The following is a 21818-nucleotide window of genomic DNA, read 5'->3' as shown; positions in this document are numbered from 1 at the left end:
TGAAATCCTCATAAGGACATGCACTCTGGTGTGGCCCATGACACTTCAGCATGTCATTGGGTCATAGTGCATTTCAGTATTACAAAAACAGTTATGAATTGCCTTAAGCAAAACAGACCCATTTGTGTGTCTTTGCACGCTACTTCAAAGCCACCCAACCATCTAAAACCAAACTTCTCAGGAATAAATAGGCAACAAGGTTGAGTCCCAGCGAGTGGCATTTTTAACCTCCAGCAAATTTTCACAGCTGAGTGGTAAACTCCTCCCAAACAACAATTCTAATGGGAGGCTGACAGACTTCTAACAAAAGCAGTTCCAGTGTGCCACTATAATAACCTACTTCTTTTGATTGCATTTATTTTTAATGATTATTTTCCCTGTATGCCAATCCAACCTGTGCTGCCAACCCAGAGAGAGGGGGAGGGGAGGAAGCCGAGGACTCAGCACGTTGTCTTGGGCTGCACTGCCACCTAGAGGTACTAGGATAACCAACCTACTGCTGTCAGAGTAGCGGCAGCTGTGGAGTTAATAGGGGACCTGTCTTCCACCGCAGGGGGCTGGGTAAAATAATTCAGTTTCACTTAAAACAGATTATGAAATCAAAAAGCATGACCATGGGTATGTTCGTGACAATCATTATTGGCCTTAAAGTGGGAGGTCCTTTAAGGAACGGTTCTGAGGGACAATTGGAAAAGGGTTTTCTCTGCAGTTCTTTTCATTACAGAGGTTAGATTTGATTTGCAGCTTGAACTGAATTGGCAGAAAACCATTTGGAAATGGAATGTTACAAAAGTCTGAATAGGTCCATATGGTCGGAACTGCAATTAGATTGCAAAAATAGAATTTATTTGAAAGTTACTAGGGCTCAACTCATAGGACAAGAAGTATTGTGGGGACAGAAAAATTGACAAGGCCAATGACAACTTGTTTCATACTTAAGTTCTGCAAATGACAGAATTGGACACATATATTCCTGATAACTGTCACTGTCTTGAGGGCAAATTCAAAAGGTTTCTTATTGATAAGGTCTTTATTTGACTTTCTCCTCAAGCAATGTCAGCTTGTGCACAAATGCAAACCATTTTAAATAAACATGAGAAATTTGTATTTCATGAAGAAGTGATTTCAACAGTATTAATACAAACACAAGTTCGGGGAAAAGATGATTTAGGCAGGCTTTTGGAAAGATAATGATTTAGTCAATTTTTTTTTTTTTTTTGAGACGGAGTTTCGCTCTTGTTACCCAGACTGGAGTGCAATGGCGCGATCTCGGCTCACCGCAACCTCCGCCTCCTGGGTTCAGGCAATTCTCCTGCCTCAGCCTCCTGAGTAGCTGGGATTACAGGCACGCGCCACCGTGCCCAGCTAATTTTTTGTATTTTTAGTAGAGACGGGGTTTCACCATGTTGACCAGGATGGTCTCAATCTCTTGACCTCGTGATCCACCCGCCTCAGCCTCCCAAAGAGCTGGGATTACAGGCGTGAGCCACCGCGCCCGGCCGATTTAGTCAATATTATTAATGATACTTACGATAAGAAATAGGTTAAAATTTGAAACAAATCATTCCTGACCTCAGGGATTTGCAGCTGCAACCTCTTCATGACGTTTTTAGCCAGTAATGTGGCTCCTCTTGAACTTAAGGAGCGCCTGCACATCAGTAACACGTTCCAGGGACTACAGACCATGTGGCTGCCTTTGTTTTTATAAATTCTGTGCAAGGAAAAAATAATGTGGAAAGGACAACAAAGCAAATCCACTAAAAAGGAAAAAAAGTATTTTGCAGTGCAAAAATTTCAAAGAACAAAATTCAGAACTAGGCAAATTAACAATCCCACTCCTCGGAAGACATGGTCATTTTCAGAAGGGCAAAACTTGCCACAGTTAACCGTTTGTATTTTTGAGTACTCACTAGAGTTCTGGTGCCAACTCAGTGCTTTACTCATTTTGTCATGAAACAATCACATGTGATGAATCCTATCGGATCCCCATCTTACAGATGAGGATTGGGAGGCACTGAGAGGCTAAGCAAATTTGGAGGTAAAGCCTGGATCCAGACCCAGGTAGGTAGTGTGTCTCCGGAGTCTCTAGTTGTTTGTTTGTTTGTTTGTTTCAGAGAAAGGTCTTGCTCTGTCAGCCAGGCTGGAGTGCAGTGGCATGATCATAGCTCATTGTAGTCTCAAACTCTTGTTTGGCTCAAGCTATCCTCCCACCTCAGCCTCTTGAGTTGCTAGGACTACAGATATATGACACCATGCCTGGTTATTTTTTTTTTTTACGTTTTAATATTTGTTGAGACAAGTTCTCACTGTATTGCCCAGGCTGGTCTCCAACTCCTGGTCTCCAGAAATCCTCCCACCTTGACCTCTCAAAATGCTGATATTACAGGTGTGAGCCACCAAGTCCAGTCTCAAGTCTGTACTCTGAAATACTAAATTTAACAGTGTCATTAAAAAATATTATCTATAGGACAAGTTAAGAGACTGTAATGCTTTTTTCTGTGCAGTTGTTCAAGATGGTGTCTCAGGTGATTTTATGAAGGTCATTGCTCATATTTGCTGCCACTCTAGTTTCTTTACTTCCTGGATTCCAGTTCAGGTCAGGTTGTCTGGCTGGTAACAAGGGCCGTAAACTTTTATCAGTGTTCTTAGGCCCAATGATTCTTTTCTCCTGGATCCTTCTCTGCTTAGAGCTGAACTAACCCATTTCTTAGTCATCCCATGAGGAATTTCTTTTTTCCACCCAGAATTCCTGTATACTTCCCCCTCCCAGGCTTGGGCAAAGGTGACTTTTCTGAGGTCTAGTGTACCGGGTCTGAGATAGGTGTTCGATAAATATTTGAATAGAATCAGTGGAGGCATTTCCGAAGCTTAATCAAGCCAGAGGCATTTTTCGATATTGATGGGGTCCCTGGCAGCACTTGTAACCTCATCCTGGGTCCAAGGTGGCTGAAGATAGAAAGTGGTCAATTGGCCAAAGGCATTCATTGTTCTCCCCAAAGTGCCCTTTGAAAGAATTGAAACCCTGAAAAGACTCAATAATAAGAATTTTACTGATTCAAAAAAAAAAAAAAATCAGCCAAGGGAAATAAAGCTCATTTGCATATGTCATTAAACTGAATGCCTCTTTGTTGTACCTTGTAGATCTTTCTAGCTAGTGAGGGTTAAAGAGAGGTCACTATGACTCCTCAAAGTTGCCACTGTTCATACAACATATTCAGTTGGCAAAAGGTTTAACTATTGCCTCATGCTATCAGGATATAATAAAATCTAAATTATCCATTGGGTTGGAGAAAAGGAACATGAAGGAATATGAAATCTGGAGGTATACTCCTAATACTAATCCCACTGGACTGTAGCTTTTGTTTCTCTCATTCAGAAGTATAGACTGAATGACTGAAAAAAGAACTAACCAACAGATAAACCAATGAGGAAACAAGTAAATGAAGAAACCAAGATGTCCTGGGTCAATCAAAGGCAAAATGTTGCTATAGGCAGCCCTGCTTGTACCTCTTTACAATGGACAACCAAGTAGACCATTTTCTCTTTGTACATAGGCAGTGTCTGGAGCCAGGAGGTGCATGCTATCTAGTGATCTGGCTGGCCTGGCCAGGAGAGGGTGGCTCCAATTAGCTTAACTCCACAGAGCCAGAGAGCATTCATAGCCTCGTGTCCAGGAGAGAGTGCTAGCGAAGGAAGCCAGAGGCACGTGCCTGCAATGAGTCGTCAGGACAAAGGAGGTTGGTGGTATTGGAAGTCAACAGAAAAAGCCAAGGTGAGGATCCAAGAGGTTAGAGAGCCACACAAGGTTAGTCAAGCAGATTAGAGCAGGTGGGCAGTCTGTGCCAGCACTGGAGACCACAAGTATTTTACTTGACTGGGCTTTCTTTCGGCTTTGTGTTTATTTTTTAAAAGGCTAATACATGTACATGGAGCCAATCTCAGAAGGTTCTAAAAGGGATACCAAGCAGTAATCTCACTCTCACTCTTGTCTCCCAGTTCCCCAATTCTCCTCTCCTGAATTTCTTCTGTAACCTTCCATACATAGCCTATGCATAACTAAGCATATATGTATTCATATCCTTTATACCACAAACCACATCATAGTATACATATCATTCTGTATCTTTCTTTTTCACTTGACAATACATCTTAGACATGGTTCCAGAGCAGTATATGTAGAGCTGGTTCATTCTTCCTGATGCCGCATAATACTTCATTGTATAAATGTACCATAATTTATTTAACTCATTTTTAAATGAATATTTAGGTGTGTTTCAATAATGCTGCAATGATAAGGCATTTTGGATGTGTAGACATATCTGTGAAAGTGAAACTGCTGAGTTCCAGAATATGTGCACCTTAAATTATGATAAATATTGCCAAATCATCCCCAAAATGGGTGATATCTATTAATACTCCAAACCATGCATGTGCCTGTTTCCCCAAATACGTCCCAACACAATTTACTATCAAACCTTTTGCAATTGACAAGTTAATCATTAGGAAAAGTGATATATCATTATGGTTTTAATATGCATTTTGTTATAATGTATGATACTGAAAAACTTCTTATGATAAAAATTGATGTAGATGAAAATTGATTAGGACCCATTTGAGAGGCCTCCAATCTAAGGAGCCAGTATTCTGGGAACCAAGAGACCTAGGTTTGAAGTTTGAGATACTGTTTTACTGATGAAGCATCTACAATGTGCAGATATATTTGCTCCTCAAGTAGAATTCTGCTCTTCCACAATGCTGTTATTTATCAGAACAAATCTGATTTACTGATTTTTCTAAAGCTGCCTTTCTGATAAGGGGAAGAGTTAGATCCATGTCTCAGTTAATTGTACTCCATACCCTGTGCTTTTTCCGAGACCTGGTTTTACTAACTACTACCTTGGAACCAAAAGACCAGTGGATCTGAGATCAGAAAACCTGGTACGTCCGTCAGTCTGCTGCTCTTTGGTGGGGTCTCAGTTTTCTCAACTAATTTGTCAAAAAACTGTAGTTGTTACCTTAAAGTTCTTCCAGGTCTCAGACTTTTAAGACTTTGTAATATGGCAAAAATTCTGATGTCTTATGGGTAAAGGAAAATAAAGAGTCCTGGATTATCCAAATGCATCATCACTCCATCTCCTTGAGAGCTGATATATTTAAACACCTCATTTAGAAAATGACTACCAGCTTAATCAATCTCCTTCCTAGATGCCATCAGCACTGGGAAGGGAGCATTTTTTGCTTTTGTGCATCTCTTTAGAACTGTTCCTCTATCACTCTGTTTTCTCTTTTTTTGCTTTTTTCCCAGTACTTATGTACAGAGTCACCTTAGGCTAAGGAAACACAACTGAAAAGAAACTAACTTTCTTCTAGACTACAGTTCAACTGAATGTTGTTTCTTTGTTTTTAACATTTTGGGGCGGTCTGCAGCCTCCTCTCCAGAGTAAGGACAGGCTGGTGAGAGGAAGCAGAGACAGAGCTTCCCAATGGCCCAAGGCTCCCAAGTGAGCATATCCCTTTAGACAATAAAGTTGTCATGCTCTTTATTGGTAAGATTCTTTAAGGAGAAAAAAATCTCTGCAAATTAGTTGCTCACATTTGTATCACTCCTTGACCTAACTAGCACATAACTCACTTCATCTGGTGTTCATTTGGTGTTCTATGCAGAGAGGCGGGGCAACAGCCTGGCAAATAACTAGAAAGAACATCCACTCTGATCATGGACCAGGTGTCAAGCAATGTGCAAAGCACTTAACTTTCTTTACTTTTTAATGAGCAAACTAAAACTCAAGATATGTTTTGTAAGTTGCCCAAGGTTACAGAATTAGGAAGTGGTAGGAGTGGAATTCAAGGCCAGGTCTATCAGATTCCTAAGCCCAACTGTACACAATACTGGGTACAATGACCTCTGCTACAACTAGGCAATTCCTAGGTCTTGGAAGTCCTCTAGACGTGAATTCTCAAGGGGGGTGATATTGTGCCCAAGGGGGAAACATTGTTTCTCTAAGGGGAAGGTGAGAGGGACCTTACTTTTCAAATGTATAAAACACAGCTATGGCTGGGCACAGTGGCTCACGCCTGCAATCCCAGCACTTTGGGAGGCCAAGGCAGGCAGATCATGAGGTCAAGAGATCGAGACCATCTGGCCAAAATGGTGAAACCCCATCTCTACTAAAAATATAAAAGTTAGCTGGGCATGGGGGTGCACGCCTGTTGGATTTGTGTTTTAGTTTTGCTTTTACCTTTTCTTGCTTCCTCAGCCAGTGTTCATGACTCTAAAAGGGCTAACTAAACCAGAGTGGTTTCAAGGCAGTAACAAGGCAGGAGGTGGGCTGAAACACATTCCTGCAAGGGCCATATTTTACTTGATCTTCGATACTCCTGGCAGGCAAGAATTGCTGGCCACCTGCATTCTTTTTCTTCTGTGACATTTATCTCCTATAGTGTTAGCACTATATTCCCCTTGCTTGGAGCCTCGAGGGGAGTGTATCAGTAAATAGAGATCAGCGTAGAATAAGGTGGACAGGGCAGGAGGACCCAGCCCTCCTTCCCACAGCGAGCTTCTAGGCTGCAGCAGATCCGAGCCGGAGGAGTGAGACTTGGCACCACCAAGTCGGGCTTGGCATTTTGATTGCTACATGGGAATCCTCATCTGAATATATATGTTTGCAGCTTAAATATAGTATATGTTTTTAACCCAGAGCAGATAGGAATCCCTATTTCTATCATGTTTAGGAAAAAAAAAAATTACCGGTTTATTTCCACTAAACTCTAACTTAAGCTTAACCTTCATTTAATATGAAAGGCTGGCAACTAAACCTTGGTAGTATTATCAGTACCTGTGACTGTGTGACCAAGAGAAATCACAGATATTTACAGTTCACGTTAAAAGTCTTGTAGATGTCTTGAAATACTGTTCACCTTCATCCCTATGTCATAATCATGGTGGTTTTAAGACCTATCACCAGATCTTGTAGTTTCATGTGCCATTAAAGCAGCAGTAATCCTGCTAAGTATCACCAATTTCAGAAAGTATTTTGGAAACAGTCTTTCAATATCATTGGTTTGCTTTATAATACTACATTTTATTTTATTCATTCGGAAACATGATTCTGACGTGTTCCTGGGCTTCAAACAGGTCTGTGGCATAGAAATCTTAGGTCCCTGATCTAGAGGAATCAGAAAATCATGAGTCTGCTGAAGTGTGTATTCATGGAGGAGAAAGCTGACCCCTTACTCAAAAAATTATAAAGGAAGGCTGGAATCTCTGGACATGCCAGGCACACAAGTGAATTGATCATGACAACCCAGTCTAATAACGTGCTGTGATGGGCACTGGGGAAGATATGCATGGAAGGGAAGATCTGGCTCAGACTTTGGAGATGGACATAGCTGCTGGAAGTGATTGCTGAATTGAGGTGTGTAGGATGTACAGAAGTTGGGTAGGGAAACTCGAGTGGACAGTGGCATTCCAAGCAGAAAGCAAAGCCTAAGTAAAGGGCTAGAGGTAAGAGAGAGCATGGGGTGTCTAATAAAGAGTTTCCTATGCCCCAGTGTAGACTTTTGGTTGGAGAAATGTGGGAGGAGACAGTATGTGGATCTTCCTTTTGTTTACAAGTTTGTTGTCAAACCCCACCAGAATGTAATCTCTTTGACACTCTGTCTTATCCACCGTGTATCTCCGCTGTCTAAAATAGTACTCAGGACTAGTATAGTTGGGCTCAGTAAATATTGACTGACTTGGTGAGTGAACAGGCAGGAGCTAGATCACGAAGAGCCTTAGACATCATGTTAAGAAGATTTTAGATTTTATCTAAATGGTAAAACATCTGTTTCTAAAATGATTGAGCAAGAAGAAATTTGTGGCAAATTAAATAACATTAATTTTACCCCTAAAATCAAATGGGAACTACTCGTAAGACTTTCTTTGAAAAGGTAATTATCCAGCTCTCAAGTTCTACTCCATACCCAGCAATGGGAAAATGTGCAAGAAAACTTGGACCGAAAGATATTCAGAAAGCCAGCATCCTAAGGACAATGAGGAACTCTGTAAATCTTAAGTCAAATGCTGTGAAACATGGCTCATGAACTACCAGTCAGACAGATCACAAGTTAAAGGGCCTACGACTGAATTCTCACCTCTACAAAAAATTAGTATAAACTCACAAATAAATCTTATACGTGGATGCAAAAAAAATTTCAGGAAAAATAAAGAAAATGCATATTCCTAGAATTTTGCATATGAAAATTTATCTTACCTTGTTATTTCAAGTTGAAGTATTTTTATCTTTTTCTACATTTACAGCTACGGAAACATATTTCAATGCTGATATCTGGAAAGAAAAGTTTTTTTTTTAATTTTAAATCTTGCAAAATAATATGCTTTCCTCGATATTCATTCCCATCTTGTGGATTTTGGGATGTATCTACAAGCAATCTTTCTTTTTCAACAGACTATTTGTCATATTATAAACATAAAGGTCAGTTTCCATTCAGTTAAAGAATTCCATTATTCCACTACCATTTTCACTATCATTTAGATTCAAAATCCCAGTCAGGGCCCAGTATTTTCCTTATTCCTTCCACTACTTGATCCTAGCAGCCACTAATAAATGGAGATCCTACCCCAATCATGATTCCATTCACACTTTTCCATTCTAATTTTCAGAACCTTATTTCTCTCTCCTTCTTTCTTCCTCTGTTAATTCACCCTACACAATAACCTACCCTATATGATACTCCAACTTTGTGTGCATTGAAACACCCAGAATGTACATGGAAGGTAGTCAATGAATTTATGCCAAAGAGAATCTTCTGAAATGTTCTATCCCCCATGTGACCTGGCATACTCTTGAGTTCTGTTATTCATTGGTGGCAGTACCCAGGGTCTTGAACAAGACCAGTGCAGCCAATGGTGCCGCAAAATGTCTGTCTGTTTGTTTGTTTAATAGAGGGCAATCAAAGGGTCAGGCACTATTCAAGCCCTTTACATAGATTAACTCATTTAGTTTTCAGAACAACTCCAAAAGAAAAGTGCTGATATCCTTATTTTACAAATAAAGAAGCTTGGATACACAGAGGTTAAGTCCCTTGCTCATAGTTACCCTACTAGGTCTGAGGCCAGGTTCAAACCCAGGCAGGGTGGCCTCAGAGCTCGTACCCATGGACGTTAAAATATACTGCCTCTTATTTACATTGTCCACCATCATCATGTATGTGTGTCTATGTGTGCGTGTGAGGGGGGAGTGTTTGCAGAAACTCTTAACGCCTTTCTTATTTAACCGCTTAATTCTTTGATCATCCATTCAACAATTAGTACTATTAAAGTATCAAGCACTATACACAACAGAAGGGAGGTAGCAGTAGACAAGGTGGCTAAGGGCATGGGGCATCTATGTAACAAGTATAAGGGCAACAAGGATGTTGACAAATTTTAAAAGGTGCTACAGGAGTGAGAGCAGGCAGCCTCAGCCTATTTGGGGTGCATGGGAATATGAAAGTAGAAAGAAAGGAGTGAGAATCAGAGAAAATGTCTAACTCTTCAGAAGACATGAGGATGGTCAGAGCACTGACATTCTTCCACAAAAGCCTCACTAGTCCTGGCTGTCCTGCCCCAAGCTGGTCTCCTGCCGCCCTGTTGGCCAGGATGACTTGTCTGTGCCACAGCACTCAACACTGAACACCAGGCATGCATTCTTCTCTCCCAACACTCAGCTCGCCATGGCCAGAAAAGACAAGTGTTTTAGAGCTATGGTTTCAGGCAAACACATCCTAGAATTAAAATTACTTCAGGGATATCTGCAGTAAAGCTGAAGGAAACACCCCAAAGGCCAAAGGAAGCAAGCTTTATTGAATTTACAATGCAGAAAATATCTGTAGTCCTTAGACATTTGCATTGCTATAAAAATTATACTTTATGGTATAATTATTAATGGTTTGAAGAGAAATAAACAGTATAAATGAAATATGGCCCATACAATGAAAATGTAAACCATATAAATCAAAATCATAAAACAATTATTCAATACTCAGAGGCCTACTTAACATATACATATGAAATTTCTTACAGACACATACAATAAAAGCCCACAAAAACCATCACTCTGAAGCCGATCACTGTACAAATATGAAAATAAATCTTTATCTTTAACCTCAATTTTATCTTCAGCAGGAGGGCTGTGCAACTTGGGTTTATGCAAATCACATCAAGTATTAAATAATCAAATGTCACATGTCACATAAAGCAGCAAGTGAAACAAATAAATTATGAAAATTCATGGGCTAAAAGTTAACAGTGAAAAATATCTCCTTATCCAAATTATTTTCCATAATGAAATTAAAATATTTTCCAATGTATCAGGATGCATTTAAAAATGGAGTGTAGTATAACTTTGATTTTAAAAGCTCTTAAAGAAAAACAGACAGGGTGAATAACTTCCATAGTAATATGCAAATGTATCAAGTTAAGTCTAAGGTAAAAACATTAAATATGTTTGTCCTTACTGAAAATGTGCTTTAAATTTGAGAACCCCTTCATAAGATCAAAACGTTGGTAATCACCATGATCTCCCAGCATTGCAGCATACAAAGCTTTAAGTAGCTTCTCTTTAAATACGATTGCTAACCAGAGCTCTAAGTCTCTAATTTGGATTACATTATCAAAATATTTATCAGGGCTCAAATAGTTAAAGACAATTGGCTTGTCTATCAAAGGCACCGGTGTAATCTCATCAACTTGGGTATACTGACACGACAACCCAGAGGTAAAGACCACAAAAATACTTTTGTATTACAGGCATACTCTTATTTACAGATTGTAAAACCAGTATAAAGAGATACTTTGGAGAAAATAAATAAAGGCAACACAGTAACATATAAACTCACACAGTTTTGTGCAACTGCACCAAAACCTAAACATGTGTCCCATATATTAGCACATATTTATCAGACCCAATCTCACCCACCTCATCAAAAGATGCCACTAAGGCAAACAGCCATGGCAAAACTTCTGTTTCACCATGCCACATAATACTCCCCTTATTCTGAAATATTTCCCATAAACAAGGCATTCTTTATGATTAGAAATGTAATCTTTTTTTTTTCTGGAACCAAGAAACAGGAATTCATGGTAGAGTTACTGTGGATAGATCCAACTTTCCAGCAAAAATATCAGATGTCTTCAATAGGGAGAAGCCATGTTTATAAAAGTTAAATGATGATGTAGCTATTTATAATCTTTGCATGTAATACATGCAGTAATGCCCATTTTTAAAAAAACTGAAGCTTGGGGAATTTAAGGTTCTATCACAAACACCATGAACAGAAAAATGACTGCAACATGGAATTGTTTTAGTTCAACAAAAATAAATGTTTTTAGCTTATATAGTACAATAAATAAGTTCCTTCAGCAAGCTACTTGGGGCCTGGACCTATATGAAGCAAGATAAATTAGAATCTTTTGTTGCAGTCCCACCCTTGACTCCTTTGGCTCTTAGAGACATTTCAGTGGGGAAGTCTGGGAAGCAATGCAGGTTCTGGAAGAAGAACAAGCCCAAGCAGGTCATTGGTGATGATGAGCCACCGTTAAACAAAGGACCCTGACTCACCTTTGCTAACGTCGATTCCTCTTTTAAGGACATTATTTCCAAATCACGCGTAGTATTTCTTTCATTGATTATTACTGAAGGAAGTTAATGTCAGCAACTAGAGAGTTAGGGGACTTGCATTACATTACAGGTTACGCTTCTAAACCATGGGACGCTTTGAAATCAGCAGGGATAGATATTTTCATTTTGCAAAATGTTAAATCACTCTAAGTACTGGTATACTTTTTTAGTGAGATAATTCACACCATAAAATTCACCCTTTCAAAGAACACAATTCAGTGGTTCTTAGTATATTCAAACAGTTATGTTAACTATTATCATGATTCCAATTCCAGAACATTTTCATCATCCCCCAAGAAACCACATACCCATTAGCAGTCACTCCTTTTCCTCCCTTTCTCAGCCTCTGGCAACCACTCCATCACGGATTTTTTTTTTTCTTAGTGAAGAGTGACAACTTTCCTGGGCATTGTGCTTTCAGTAGCATGTGGCTTTACATGTTTTTATTAGAATTTTTAACACCAAATTTAAACAATGGGCTTTATAAGTATTCTGAGATTATGAATTACCCTCTTTTATATACAACTATTTTTGTCTCAAACATGTTTTTTATACATGAAAAAATAGATGTTTCTTTTTTCATGTTTTTCTCTATTAAATTCTGTCCTTAATTCAGAAGTGAGAAAAATCAATATTCCAATATTTAAAAAGCAGGAATAACCACAGTTCTTCCTTCCTACTGTTTCCCACAGAATAAGTGAGGTGCCGAGGGCCGCAAGGCCTTGGAGGGCAAGCTGCTCATTTCACAGGTGAAGAAACAGATGCAACATGGGCTGGTGACATGTCCAAGATCACAAGGCCAGTGAAGAGAAAAGCTAGGATGAGAACCCCCTTTTACTAGAACTTTAGCATCAAATATTTAAATACAGTCTTAGGTTACCCACAAAGTCAGCTACCATGTGAATCTAACTATGCCAGTTTCCTCTACAGCTTTGATCTGAGCATGTGATTTCCTCTTTTAAAACCATTTTAAAAACATTTATGTGTTATCTTTTAAGACCTGTAAGGACATGACTAGTCTATTTAACCAGAGGGCCCAAATCAGTCATGGAGACAAAACAAAGAAGAGCCACAGTTCCAGAGCGACCCGAGAGCAGGGTACAGGTTTCCTGCACTGCAGCTCTCCATATGACAGCGTCAGTAGGATGCACCACTCTATTAAGAGCCAAACAAGTCACACAGATTCAGTATGCTGGAAATGAAGACTTCACAGGCCAAGCATGTTGGGGATTTAGCCGTTGCAACAATTCTTCATCTGTGGTGACTTTTTGGAATTGGTCCCGGTCAGATTGGTAATGGATTTGCTGTCATCCTTGTCAGTTCTCTTTTTCACTTCTCTGAGAGAGAGAGGAAGAGAGATGATTACTGAGGTATAAAAACTAAGCCACAGATGGCTCTGTAGAAATGAAAAGAGCCATACTGAGTGTCTGCATGGCCTTCTAGACACTGTTCTAAATGCTTTATAAGTGTTGACTTAATCTTTATAAGAACCACATAAATATTTTGTGCCCCATTTTGCATGTGAGAAAATAAGGGCAAAAAGAGGTTACGACAGTTCCCTTAGGTCAGATGACTATAGAAGTGGGATTCAAACCACACAGGCTGGCTCCAGCACCTGTTTTCTGAGCTGTTTCTGAGGACACATGGACACACACACACACACACACACACACACACACACACACACCCTCTTCCCCTCACACTCTCCTGAGGTTTCAGGATGCTGTAGAACCTGTGATACACACAGCATGCTCCTTAACACTCTGGAACCTGGTTTCCAGCTTCATGTAATGCTTGCTGAGCTTAACAAAAGCAGCGGTGATTTTATAACCATTCTTTAATTATTCATGATCATGGAGGTAACAATGGATTTACCACCATCCTTTTGTGTCGTCTTAAGTTTCTTCCAGTATTAACTGCTAGAGGCAAGACTCACAAAAAATGTTTTAATCTCCAAGATCTTAAGAAAAACCCCTAGGGAAGTATCCTTCTAGGTGTAGCCCCTGGGGATGCTTGTGAAATATGAAGACCCGAAGTCTTAGTCAAGCTGAATAGCTATCTCTGTGGATGACATGAGTGCCTCCCTAAGATGGCTCCAAAATAATTCTGCGCTTTTCAGTGCCTGATGCCTCTCCCATCAAGAGGTGAAAGTTTGCCCCACTACCCTCTTAGTCAGGGCTGGCTCTCTATCTGCTTTCATCAGTAGAATATGGAGGAAATAGTGTTCTGTGACTTCTACACCCAAGTGTTTACAATGCCAGGCTGTATCAACCTCTACCCCCTTCAAAGTCCAGGGTTCAAGAAGTCCAGGGTTCCTCAATGGAGAGAGGCCACCAGAGTGGTCCTAGGGACTGAGATGCCACGTGGAGTGAAGCCACAAGGAGGAACATCCTGGTGGCTGACATCTAGCCTGAGCTATAGCCCCAGTGGCCATCTAACTGCAAATGTAGGAGATACCCACGCATGAGCAGTCCAGAAACTTTCCAGCTGAGATCCAGCCACCTCTGCCACTTGTGAGAAATAAAAATTGGTTGTTGTTTCGGGGAACCAAGTTTTGGGATGGTTTATGATGAAGCACTTAACTGAAACTACTGGGAATCCGTGTGCCTCCAGCAGAACCACACTGCTTAACAAAAATACAATGGAATCCATACATGTCAGTTTGAATTATTTAGTAGCCAGATTTTTAAAAGGTAAAAAGAAATAGGTAAAATTAATTTTATTAATATATTTTATTTAATCCAGTAGAGCAGAAATATTGTCATTTCAGCATGTGGTCAATAAAAACACTATTAATGAGGTATTTTATAATATGTAGAAGGCCTTCAAAATCCACTCTATACTGAACACACAGTACATCTGAATTTGCATTAGCCACATTGTGAGTGGCTAGTGGTTACCAAACTGGTCAGCACAGCTACAGAAGGTGCTGGTAAATCTTAACTTTTGAAAACCACTGCACTGTGAGTTGGAAACAAGACATCTCAACAGGGAAAAAAAAGGAACTAATTCTAGCTGTAGGCCAGCTGGTAAATGCAATATACATGTTTTTCAATATTTGATTTATACCCCAAACACCCACACCTGACAGGAGATGGGTGAGTAGTATTATCCTCACCTCACAGATGAGGCATCAGAGACTCAGGAGAAGAAAAAGGAGACACAATTCAACCCTAACACCCAGGAAGATGCATTTCAAACTTCTGATCTCCAAACTTGTCAGATAATAAATCTGCATGATTTAAGCCTCTACATCTGTGGGAGTTTGTTACAAGGACAACGGAAGATTTTCCAAATGCAAAATCTCGGTCATTCTGTCATTGAATAAATGCCCAATTTATGCCAGGCTCTGGGACCTTCAGCTAGTGAGTTTGAGGGAGAGTCAAATGTCTAAATAAATAATTCTGTGGTCCTGAGAGAGCAGGTGCCACACATGCACAGTGTGTCGTGGGTTTCACAGAGATGGGGCTTCTAGAGACTGACATTGGAGAGACCTTTTGAAAGAAGAGAAAAGAGATTCCAGGTGCAAGGAACAGCATGCAGAAAGGCAGAGGCATAAAAGAGCTTGGCCATGATTGGACGCAGTTTGCTATGTCTACAGATTATCACTCATTTGGGAAAAAGAGCTAGAAATTCAAGAAAAGTAGTTGAGATCAGGCTGTATTTTAGTTTATTTACATGTTGCTGATAAAGACATACCTGAAACTGAGAACAAAAAGAGCTTCAATTGGACTTAGAGTTCCACATGGCTGGGGACACCTCAGAATCATGGCGGGAGGCAAAAGGCACTTCTTACATGGCAGCAGCAAGAGAAAAATCAGAGCAAAGCAAAAGCAGAAACCCCTGATAAACCCATCAGATCTAGTGAAACTTATTCCCTATCACGAGAATAGCACAGCAAAGACTAGCCACCATGATTCAATTACCTCCCCCTGGGTCCTTCCCACAACATACGGGAATTCTGAGAGATACAATTCAAGTTGAGATTTGGGTGGGGACACGGCCAAACCATATCATGCTGTGAAAGGCTATCAGCCACATGCTAAGGAGCTGGGACTCTGTGTTATCAGTAGGATACCAATGTAGGGTTGCATGCAAGAAAGTAAATATTAACTGGATCTTTATTTATAAAGATTACCTGATTACAGGGTAGAGGATGAACAGATATTAGAGAAACTCTGAGGCAGAAATTCTTGCACTAGCCCAGGTAGGGGATTTTGAGGCCTGAATCAAAGCAGAAAAAGGGAGAAAGTGAGAAAAATGCATGGATTCAAAAGAGACTGAAAGACTACCTTCAGAAGCCACTGGAGGCAAGGGATAAAGCAAGAGAGAAAAAGAGTCAAGACTGACTCCAGGTGACTACTGTTTAATTATAATTTTGGTAGATTCCTGAGAAAGGGAATACAGACTGGGGAATAAGTTTAAAGCCACATGAACACACTAGGATTCGGATATGCAGAGTCACCATGGCTATGGAGCATCCAGTGAGGGGTTCACTCCATGCTTACAGGATTTTAAAAAGAGGTGAGGGTTAAAAATACAAAAACTGAAAGTCACCAGGTAGAGATGGTTCCAGAAGTCGTGTGGATGGAAGACATTAGGCAGACAGAGAACGAAAAGGAAGAGAGGACGGTAGAGACCCTGAGATTATCAACATTTAAGCAGCAAGTCAGTTATCCAAGTTGGTGGTGAAGAGTCCCCACCTTGCCACTGACTAGATGTGTCACTGAGCAAGTCGATTAAGTATTCTAATTTCTAATTTCCCTATCTGTAAAATGGGCACAATAACCTCACAGAATAATCTACATCTCTCTTCTTGCAGATCCAATGGCCTCTATCAGCTACCTACCATATGGCTGTCTGGCCATCTACTGTCATTTTTTTTTTTTTCTGTAATGTTAAATTGAAAGGTCAGTCTTTTATTCCCTTGATGTCTCTATTGAACATAGCATGGGGCCATGTACACACTAAGTGCCCATAATGCAGACATTATTGAATCCAAAAGCAAATATTAAGGGGGAAGGTATATACCCACATTTTCATCTGGCCTTCGGCCTCTTTAATCCACCAAAAATGCAGGCATGCTCCACTTTAAGGAAATTATACAGATACAATTCCAAACATCTAAAACAGATTTAAGGCTGGGAAAATTAAATCCCCTCACCAAAAAACTACCATATGCTTAACAACCGCAGTTTAAATGACTCAGTCTTATGGACAGATATACACCCACTGGGCTCAGCTCTGATGCTGAACTGGTATGTTAGCCTATGTTTTTTGAGTTTTTCTCCAGTTTCAGGCAGTTGATAATTAAATGCCTCTTGAACTTGAATCTGTTGCAAAGTGTTTAAAGGTTGTGGTTCTGGAAGGCAAATTTACTTACTAATGGGACAATGGTTATGAAAGATGACCTATCAGCACTAGAGGGAAATTGCATTTCTAGGAGAAACTCTTCCTGGGGTTGAGAGATTTTCTAAGAAAATGCAGAGTAATTCAGGTTGTTAACCAAACATTTATGGCCTCCCTTTAAAAATAAATTGTTTCAGACAGTGCAAACCCATACTTTCTTCTAGTTTTATGACATTATATGATCTCACCCTATGAAATCTAAACTGAAAACATACATGTTTTGCATTATACATACTTTTCCCAAGGTTGTAAAACTTTTAAAAATGATTATTTTACTTGTGGAGACTATAACATTTCCATTTAAGGGTTGGGAACTTTGACAAGCAATTCCGAATGCTGGGTATAAAGCAATTAAATTCTTCATATGTTTGCTTTATTTATAATTTTTATATTTAAGACATCACTAACATCACTAGAAACCCAAAGCCTGGCCATAATGCAATAACAATAAAACAAAAACCTTTATGATAAATGATTTGCAAGAAGCTTATCTGATTTCTTGTCTAAAGCTTTAAAAAAACAACTATAACCTGTCCATTATGGAGCTGAAATAACCTAGTTATGAAAATGCCTTTGCACACCAGTTGTTTTAAGTAAACACACACAAGCTGGGGTCTAAGCTTCACTGTAAGCAGGGCCAATGCCTGGCTGACCCAACATGCCACATAGGAGCAGACGAGAAAAAAGGCACAGGAAACTTACAGCCTCTCCCATCTTTATGACATAATAAAGAGAATCGATTCTTCACTCTGGGTGTGACCTGGGCACTTTGGAGTCATTTAACTTTAATATGACCCCATCAGACAAACAGAGCATTAAACAGTGATTAAGATATTCAGTGGAGTACAGGCTGTCATATACAGAGTCACAGACTGTTAGAATTAGAAAGGACCTTTGGGATCATTTCCTTTGGCCCCTGTCCTCATTTTATAGATCAGAGTTGCCAAAAGAGACAGGGACTTGTTCAAGACCTCACAGCTATTTGGAAGTATATTTAAGAATGGACTTTGAGCCTCCTGACACCACAATCCTCCAATATGCTGGGCAGCGGCCAGTATCCACATGCAAGCCTTGACCTGCTGCGTCTGTTACTGCTGCGTGGGAGCAGCAATAAATGTGCTCTGCTGACCAAGGCTAAGGCATCCCAGTGATGCTCTGAAGACCTGCAGATCCTTCCCTGCTGCCATCTGCCCAGCCACTGTATCACTTCCATCCAGCAGTTTTCAGCAACATATTAATGAAACACCAGTACAACCATTTGAAAAATAAAAACCTGACAATTCAACAGTTATTTGATCTTTAGTAAACTCAACTTCTGCATTTTACTGAACTCTTCCCTCTTTACTGAATGTAGCTTGTTTGGCCAAAATAGCTGGTGATTCCTGTGCACCCACAAGTGCATGGAATCTGTTAGTCAACCTGACAGATAAAAGTTTTACTCTGACTCTTTCTTCACAAATGTGATAATGTGATTATCAGCTCATGATTCTCCTACTATTCACAGGCAAAAAGAAACAAACAAACAAAAAAACACGTAATTTAGTTGAATGTATACATGTTCAAATATTGTTTTTTTTTTCTTTTAAAAGGTGAAATAGTTTGGAGGTTTGTCCCCTCCAAATCTCATGTGAAAATCCGACCTTCAGTGTTAGAGGTGGGGCCTCGTGGGAGGTACTGAACCAAGCAGGTGGATGTCTCAGAAATGGCTTCATTCCATCCCCTTGATGATGAGTGAGTTCTTGCTCTGAGTTCACAGGAGATCTGGTTGCTTAAAAGATTGTAGCCCCTTCCTTTTCCTTGCCCCCTCTCTTATCATGCGACACGCTGGCTCCCCTTCACCTTCTACCATGAATAAACGCTCCCTGAGACTTCACCAAAAGCCAAGCAGATGCGAGCACTAAGTTTCCCATAAAGCCTGCAGAACCATGAGCCAATTAAACCTTTTTCTTTATAAATTGCACAGTCTCAGGTATTCCTTTATAGAGATGCACAAAACAGCCTAATGCAAAAGGAAAAAATGTTCTAGGTCACATTCAAGGTTAGCACTGTTTTTACTTTAAATAAAAATGACTTCCAGTGATGTAAGGGCAGACGGCTATCTCTCCTGGACTGATGTCAAAGAGGAAAATGTTCAAAGACTCTGAGTGTGAATACAGGACATCTGCCAAACCTGCCACAAACTAATGCCACACAGGCCCCCCTAAGTCCATTTCCTGATTCTCTTAAGTGAGGGCAATAGTCTATCCCATAGTCCTAGTCCAAGCATTCTATTAATAGAACTTTATTTTATTAAGCACTATAAATGCCAAGTCATTAATGTGTATGTGTGTGTGTGTGTGTGTGTGTGTGTGTATCTCTGTCTCTTTTTTTTTTTTACATAGAGACAAGGTCTCACTATCTTGCCCAGGCCAGTTTCAAACTCCTGAGCTCAAGTGATCCTCCTGCCTCGCCTCTCATAAAAATGAGTTTAAGGTAACCACTCAGGAATTAAATATCTATCAAGAGTCTGTTTCCTCTTGGCCAGCAGTTAACACATCCTCCTTCCTGCTAACTTTTCCTTACTGGATCCAGCAGCCTCCATGTTGCTGAAACCAATGGGATCTGCTGGGATTACAGGTGTGAACCACTACACCTGGCCCTAGGTTATTAACTGAAAAACAGCATTAAAGATATTGCAAAGTATTTTAACTATCAATGTTCACTAGCAGAAGAAGGCAATTATCATACTAAAATTAAGATTCTTATAAAATTTTACAAATAAGCAAAAAAAGAATGACATGCCTAAAGTTATATTTTAACTCTGTCTGCAATTAAAGATGATTGCTCTGAATTCTGTAATGCACATTTTGATTTTTTCCCTTTTTTTGATATTTAATCCCTCTAGGCCAGTAAAGAATAATTTTTCATTTATGGCAGAAAACTAAGCAGAAGGGAAAAATCTAATGTATAATGTTATTTCTTAAGAATTACTTCAAGGATTAAAACACATACCTTTATATCCAAGTTCTTTAGTGATGCCGTTTTCATTCTATTGTACATCCAAAATGTTATTTATTATTAACACTATTGCCTTAGCTTAACAATTACCTAGGTAATAATTCTGACGAAGTGTTTCCAACTGGCATGACATACAATTTGCTTTGTTTTTTTTTTTCACTTTTGCCCGGGAAAATATCATAATAGATAGTTGTATTCATAATAGTCTCTTGTGTTTAAAATCTGGTTCCTGGAAATGATTCATTCACGTCGACTATTAGCTTTGTGGTGACATTTTTCAGAAATGTCAACAACACCTCAGATGCACCTCTTTTCTTTGGCAGTAAAGATATTTTGCCAGTGTTCACAGCAGCACTGCCAGTTTTTATAATATCCATATATTTATTTCTCCCACTATGACTGAAAGATAAGAGTGTTTTCCCACATATATTGTATCTGTACATTATGGACAAGAAATGTAACATATGCAACAAGTGAAAATTCAGTCCTCCATCCATTTTCCCAAACTTTACCGAGCAAGGTGCAGAACGGCTTCCACTATGTTAGAACCATCTTTGGCACTTGTTTCACAGAATAATGCCCCATACGTCTGTAGAAAAGAAATATACACAATTAAAAGAAGCCCTTCATTGAGGTTCCTGGAATTTTAGCTTTTAAAATGAGTAAAATAAAAATATGTTCCTATTAAGCATGCTAAGAGTAACCAATAGCTAAGAAACTGAATTCAGAGTTCCAGTACTTACAAAGAAAGTGGTTTAAGCACAGTTACTCCAAGAACAGTTCCAAGTTGGAGGATTTTTACTTTACATTTAAAAAATAGATAAGTTCATGTTTTAAGGTTTTTATTTCCAACAGTCAAATGCATGCTACCAAATGTTCTTTATCAAATATTCTGAGACAGATAAAGATGAGTTTAAGGTAACCCTTCAGGAGTTAAATGTCCATCAAGGGTCTGTTTCCTCTTGGCTAGCAGCTAACACATCCTCTTTCCCGCTAACTTTCCTTTCTGGATCCAGCAGCCTCCATGTTGCTGAAAACAATGGACATGTTCTAGTCCTCCATTATTCACCTCCCAGCCATAGTGTATAAGGTACCATGTCACATTCTTGCTTCAAACTTTCAATGCCTCCCATTCCTCCTCAGTGAATGTATAAATGCTTTTCCATGGCCAATGAGGCCCAGCTTCACGTGGCCCGGGGCAAGCTCCGAGCTTCACCTCCCACCTCACTCATCCCTCTTCACTCACAGAACTACAGCTACCCCGCTCTTCCTCTAGTTCTCCAATGTCCACAAAGCCTTCCTATTTCGAGACCTTTGCACCTGCTCTTCCCATATCCTGGGTTTCCCCCACTCTCCACCAGTCTGACATCTACCTACTTTTGGGATTTTTAGGTAATCCTTCCTTCAAGTTAAGATTCAGTAGTTCTTAACCCTGAAAAGTCTGTATTAGGACTTCCCATCATAAACCTTCATAGCACTCTGTGTTCTCCCTGCATAGCAGTTACCACAAGTATAATTGCTCAAGTTATTTTTGTGTGCCTCTGTCTGACCAGCTGGACACTTTCTCTTATTAAGTAGAACTAAGTGTTGTGGGCCTGGGTGTGGGTTAAACAGTCCTGTGTAGGATAAGGGAAGGAGGGAGCACTTGCTCTAGAACAGGGAGAATGAGAAGAGCCAGGAAATGGGGAAAGATGGCACAATGGGACCTTTACCCATGAGCCTACAAATCCATAGAAAATCTGTAAACAC

At 39.7% G+C, this 21818-nt stretch overlaps 1 protein-coding gene across 1 annotated transcript in view; it reads right to left on the bottom strand.

The window, feature by feature from the left end:
* Positions 1–11584: 11584 nt before the first annotated feature.
* Positions 11585–21818, bottom strand: part of RASEF (RAS and EF-hand domain containing) — a 76093-nt gene continuing 65859 nt past the window's right edge. Inside the window, exons 16-17 of the mRNA XM_012472155.2 lie at positions 20582–20658; positions 11585–13000 (exon numbers count right to left, since the gene is read on the bottom strand). Of these exons, the coding sequence (XP_012327578.2) occupies positions 12895–13000; positions 20582–20658 (183 nt within the window). The 3' untranslated portion in view covers positions 11585–12894. The remainder of the gene's footprint in view (positions 13001–20581; positions 20659–21818) is intronic.

This window comes from Aotus nancymaae, unplaced genomic scaffold (assembly GCF_030222135.1).
Source record: "Aotus nancymaae isolate 86718 unplaced genomic scaffold, 86718_ANA_hifiasm-v0.15.2.pri h1tg000041l, whole genome shotgun sequence".
NCBI lineage: Eukaryota > Metazoa > Chordata > Mammalia > Primates > Aotidae > Aotus > Aotus nancymaae.
This window is presented reverse-complemented; position numbering and strand designations above follow the sequence as displayed.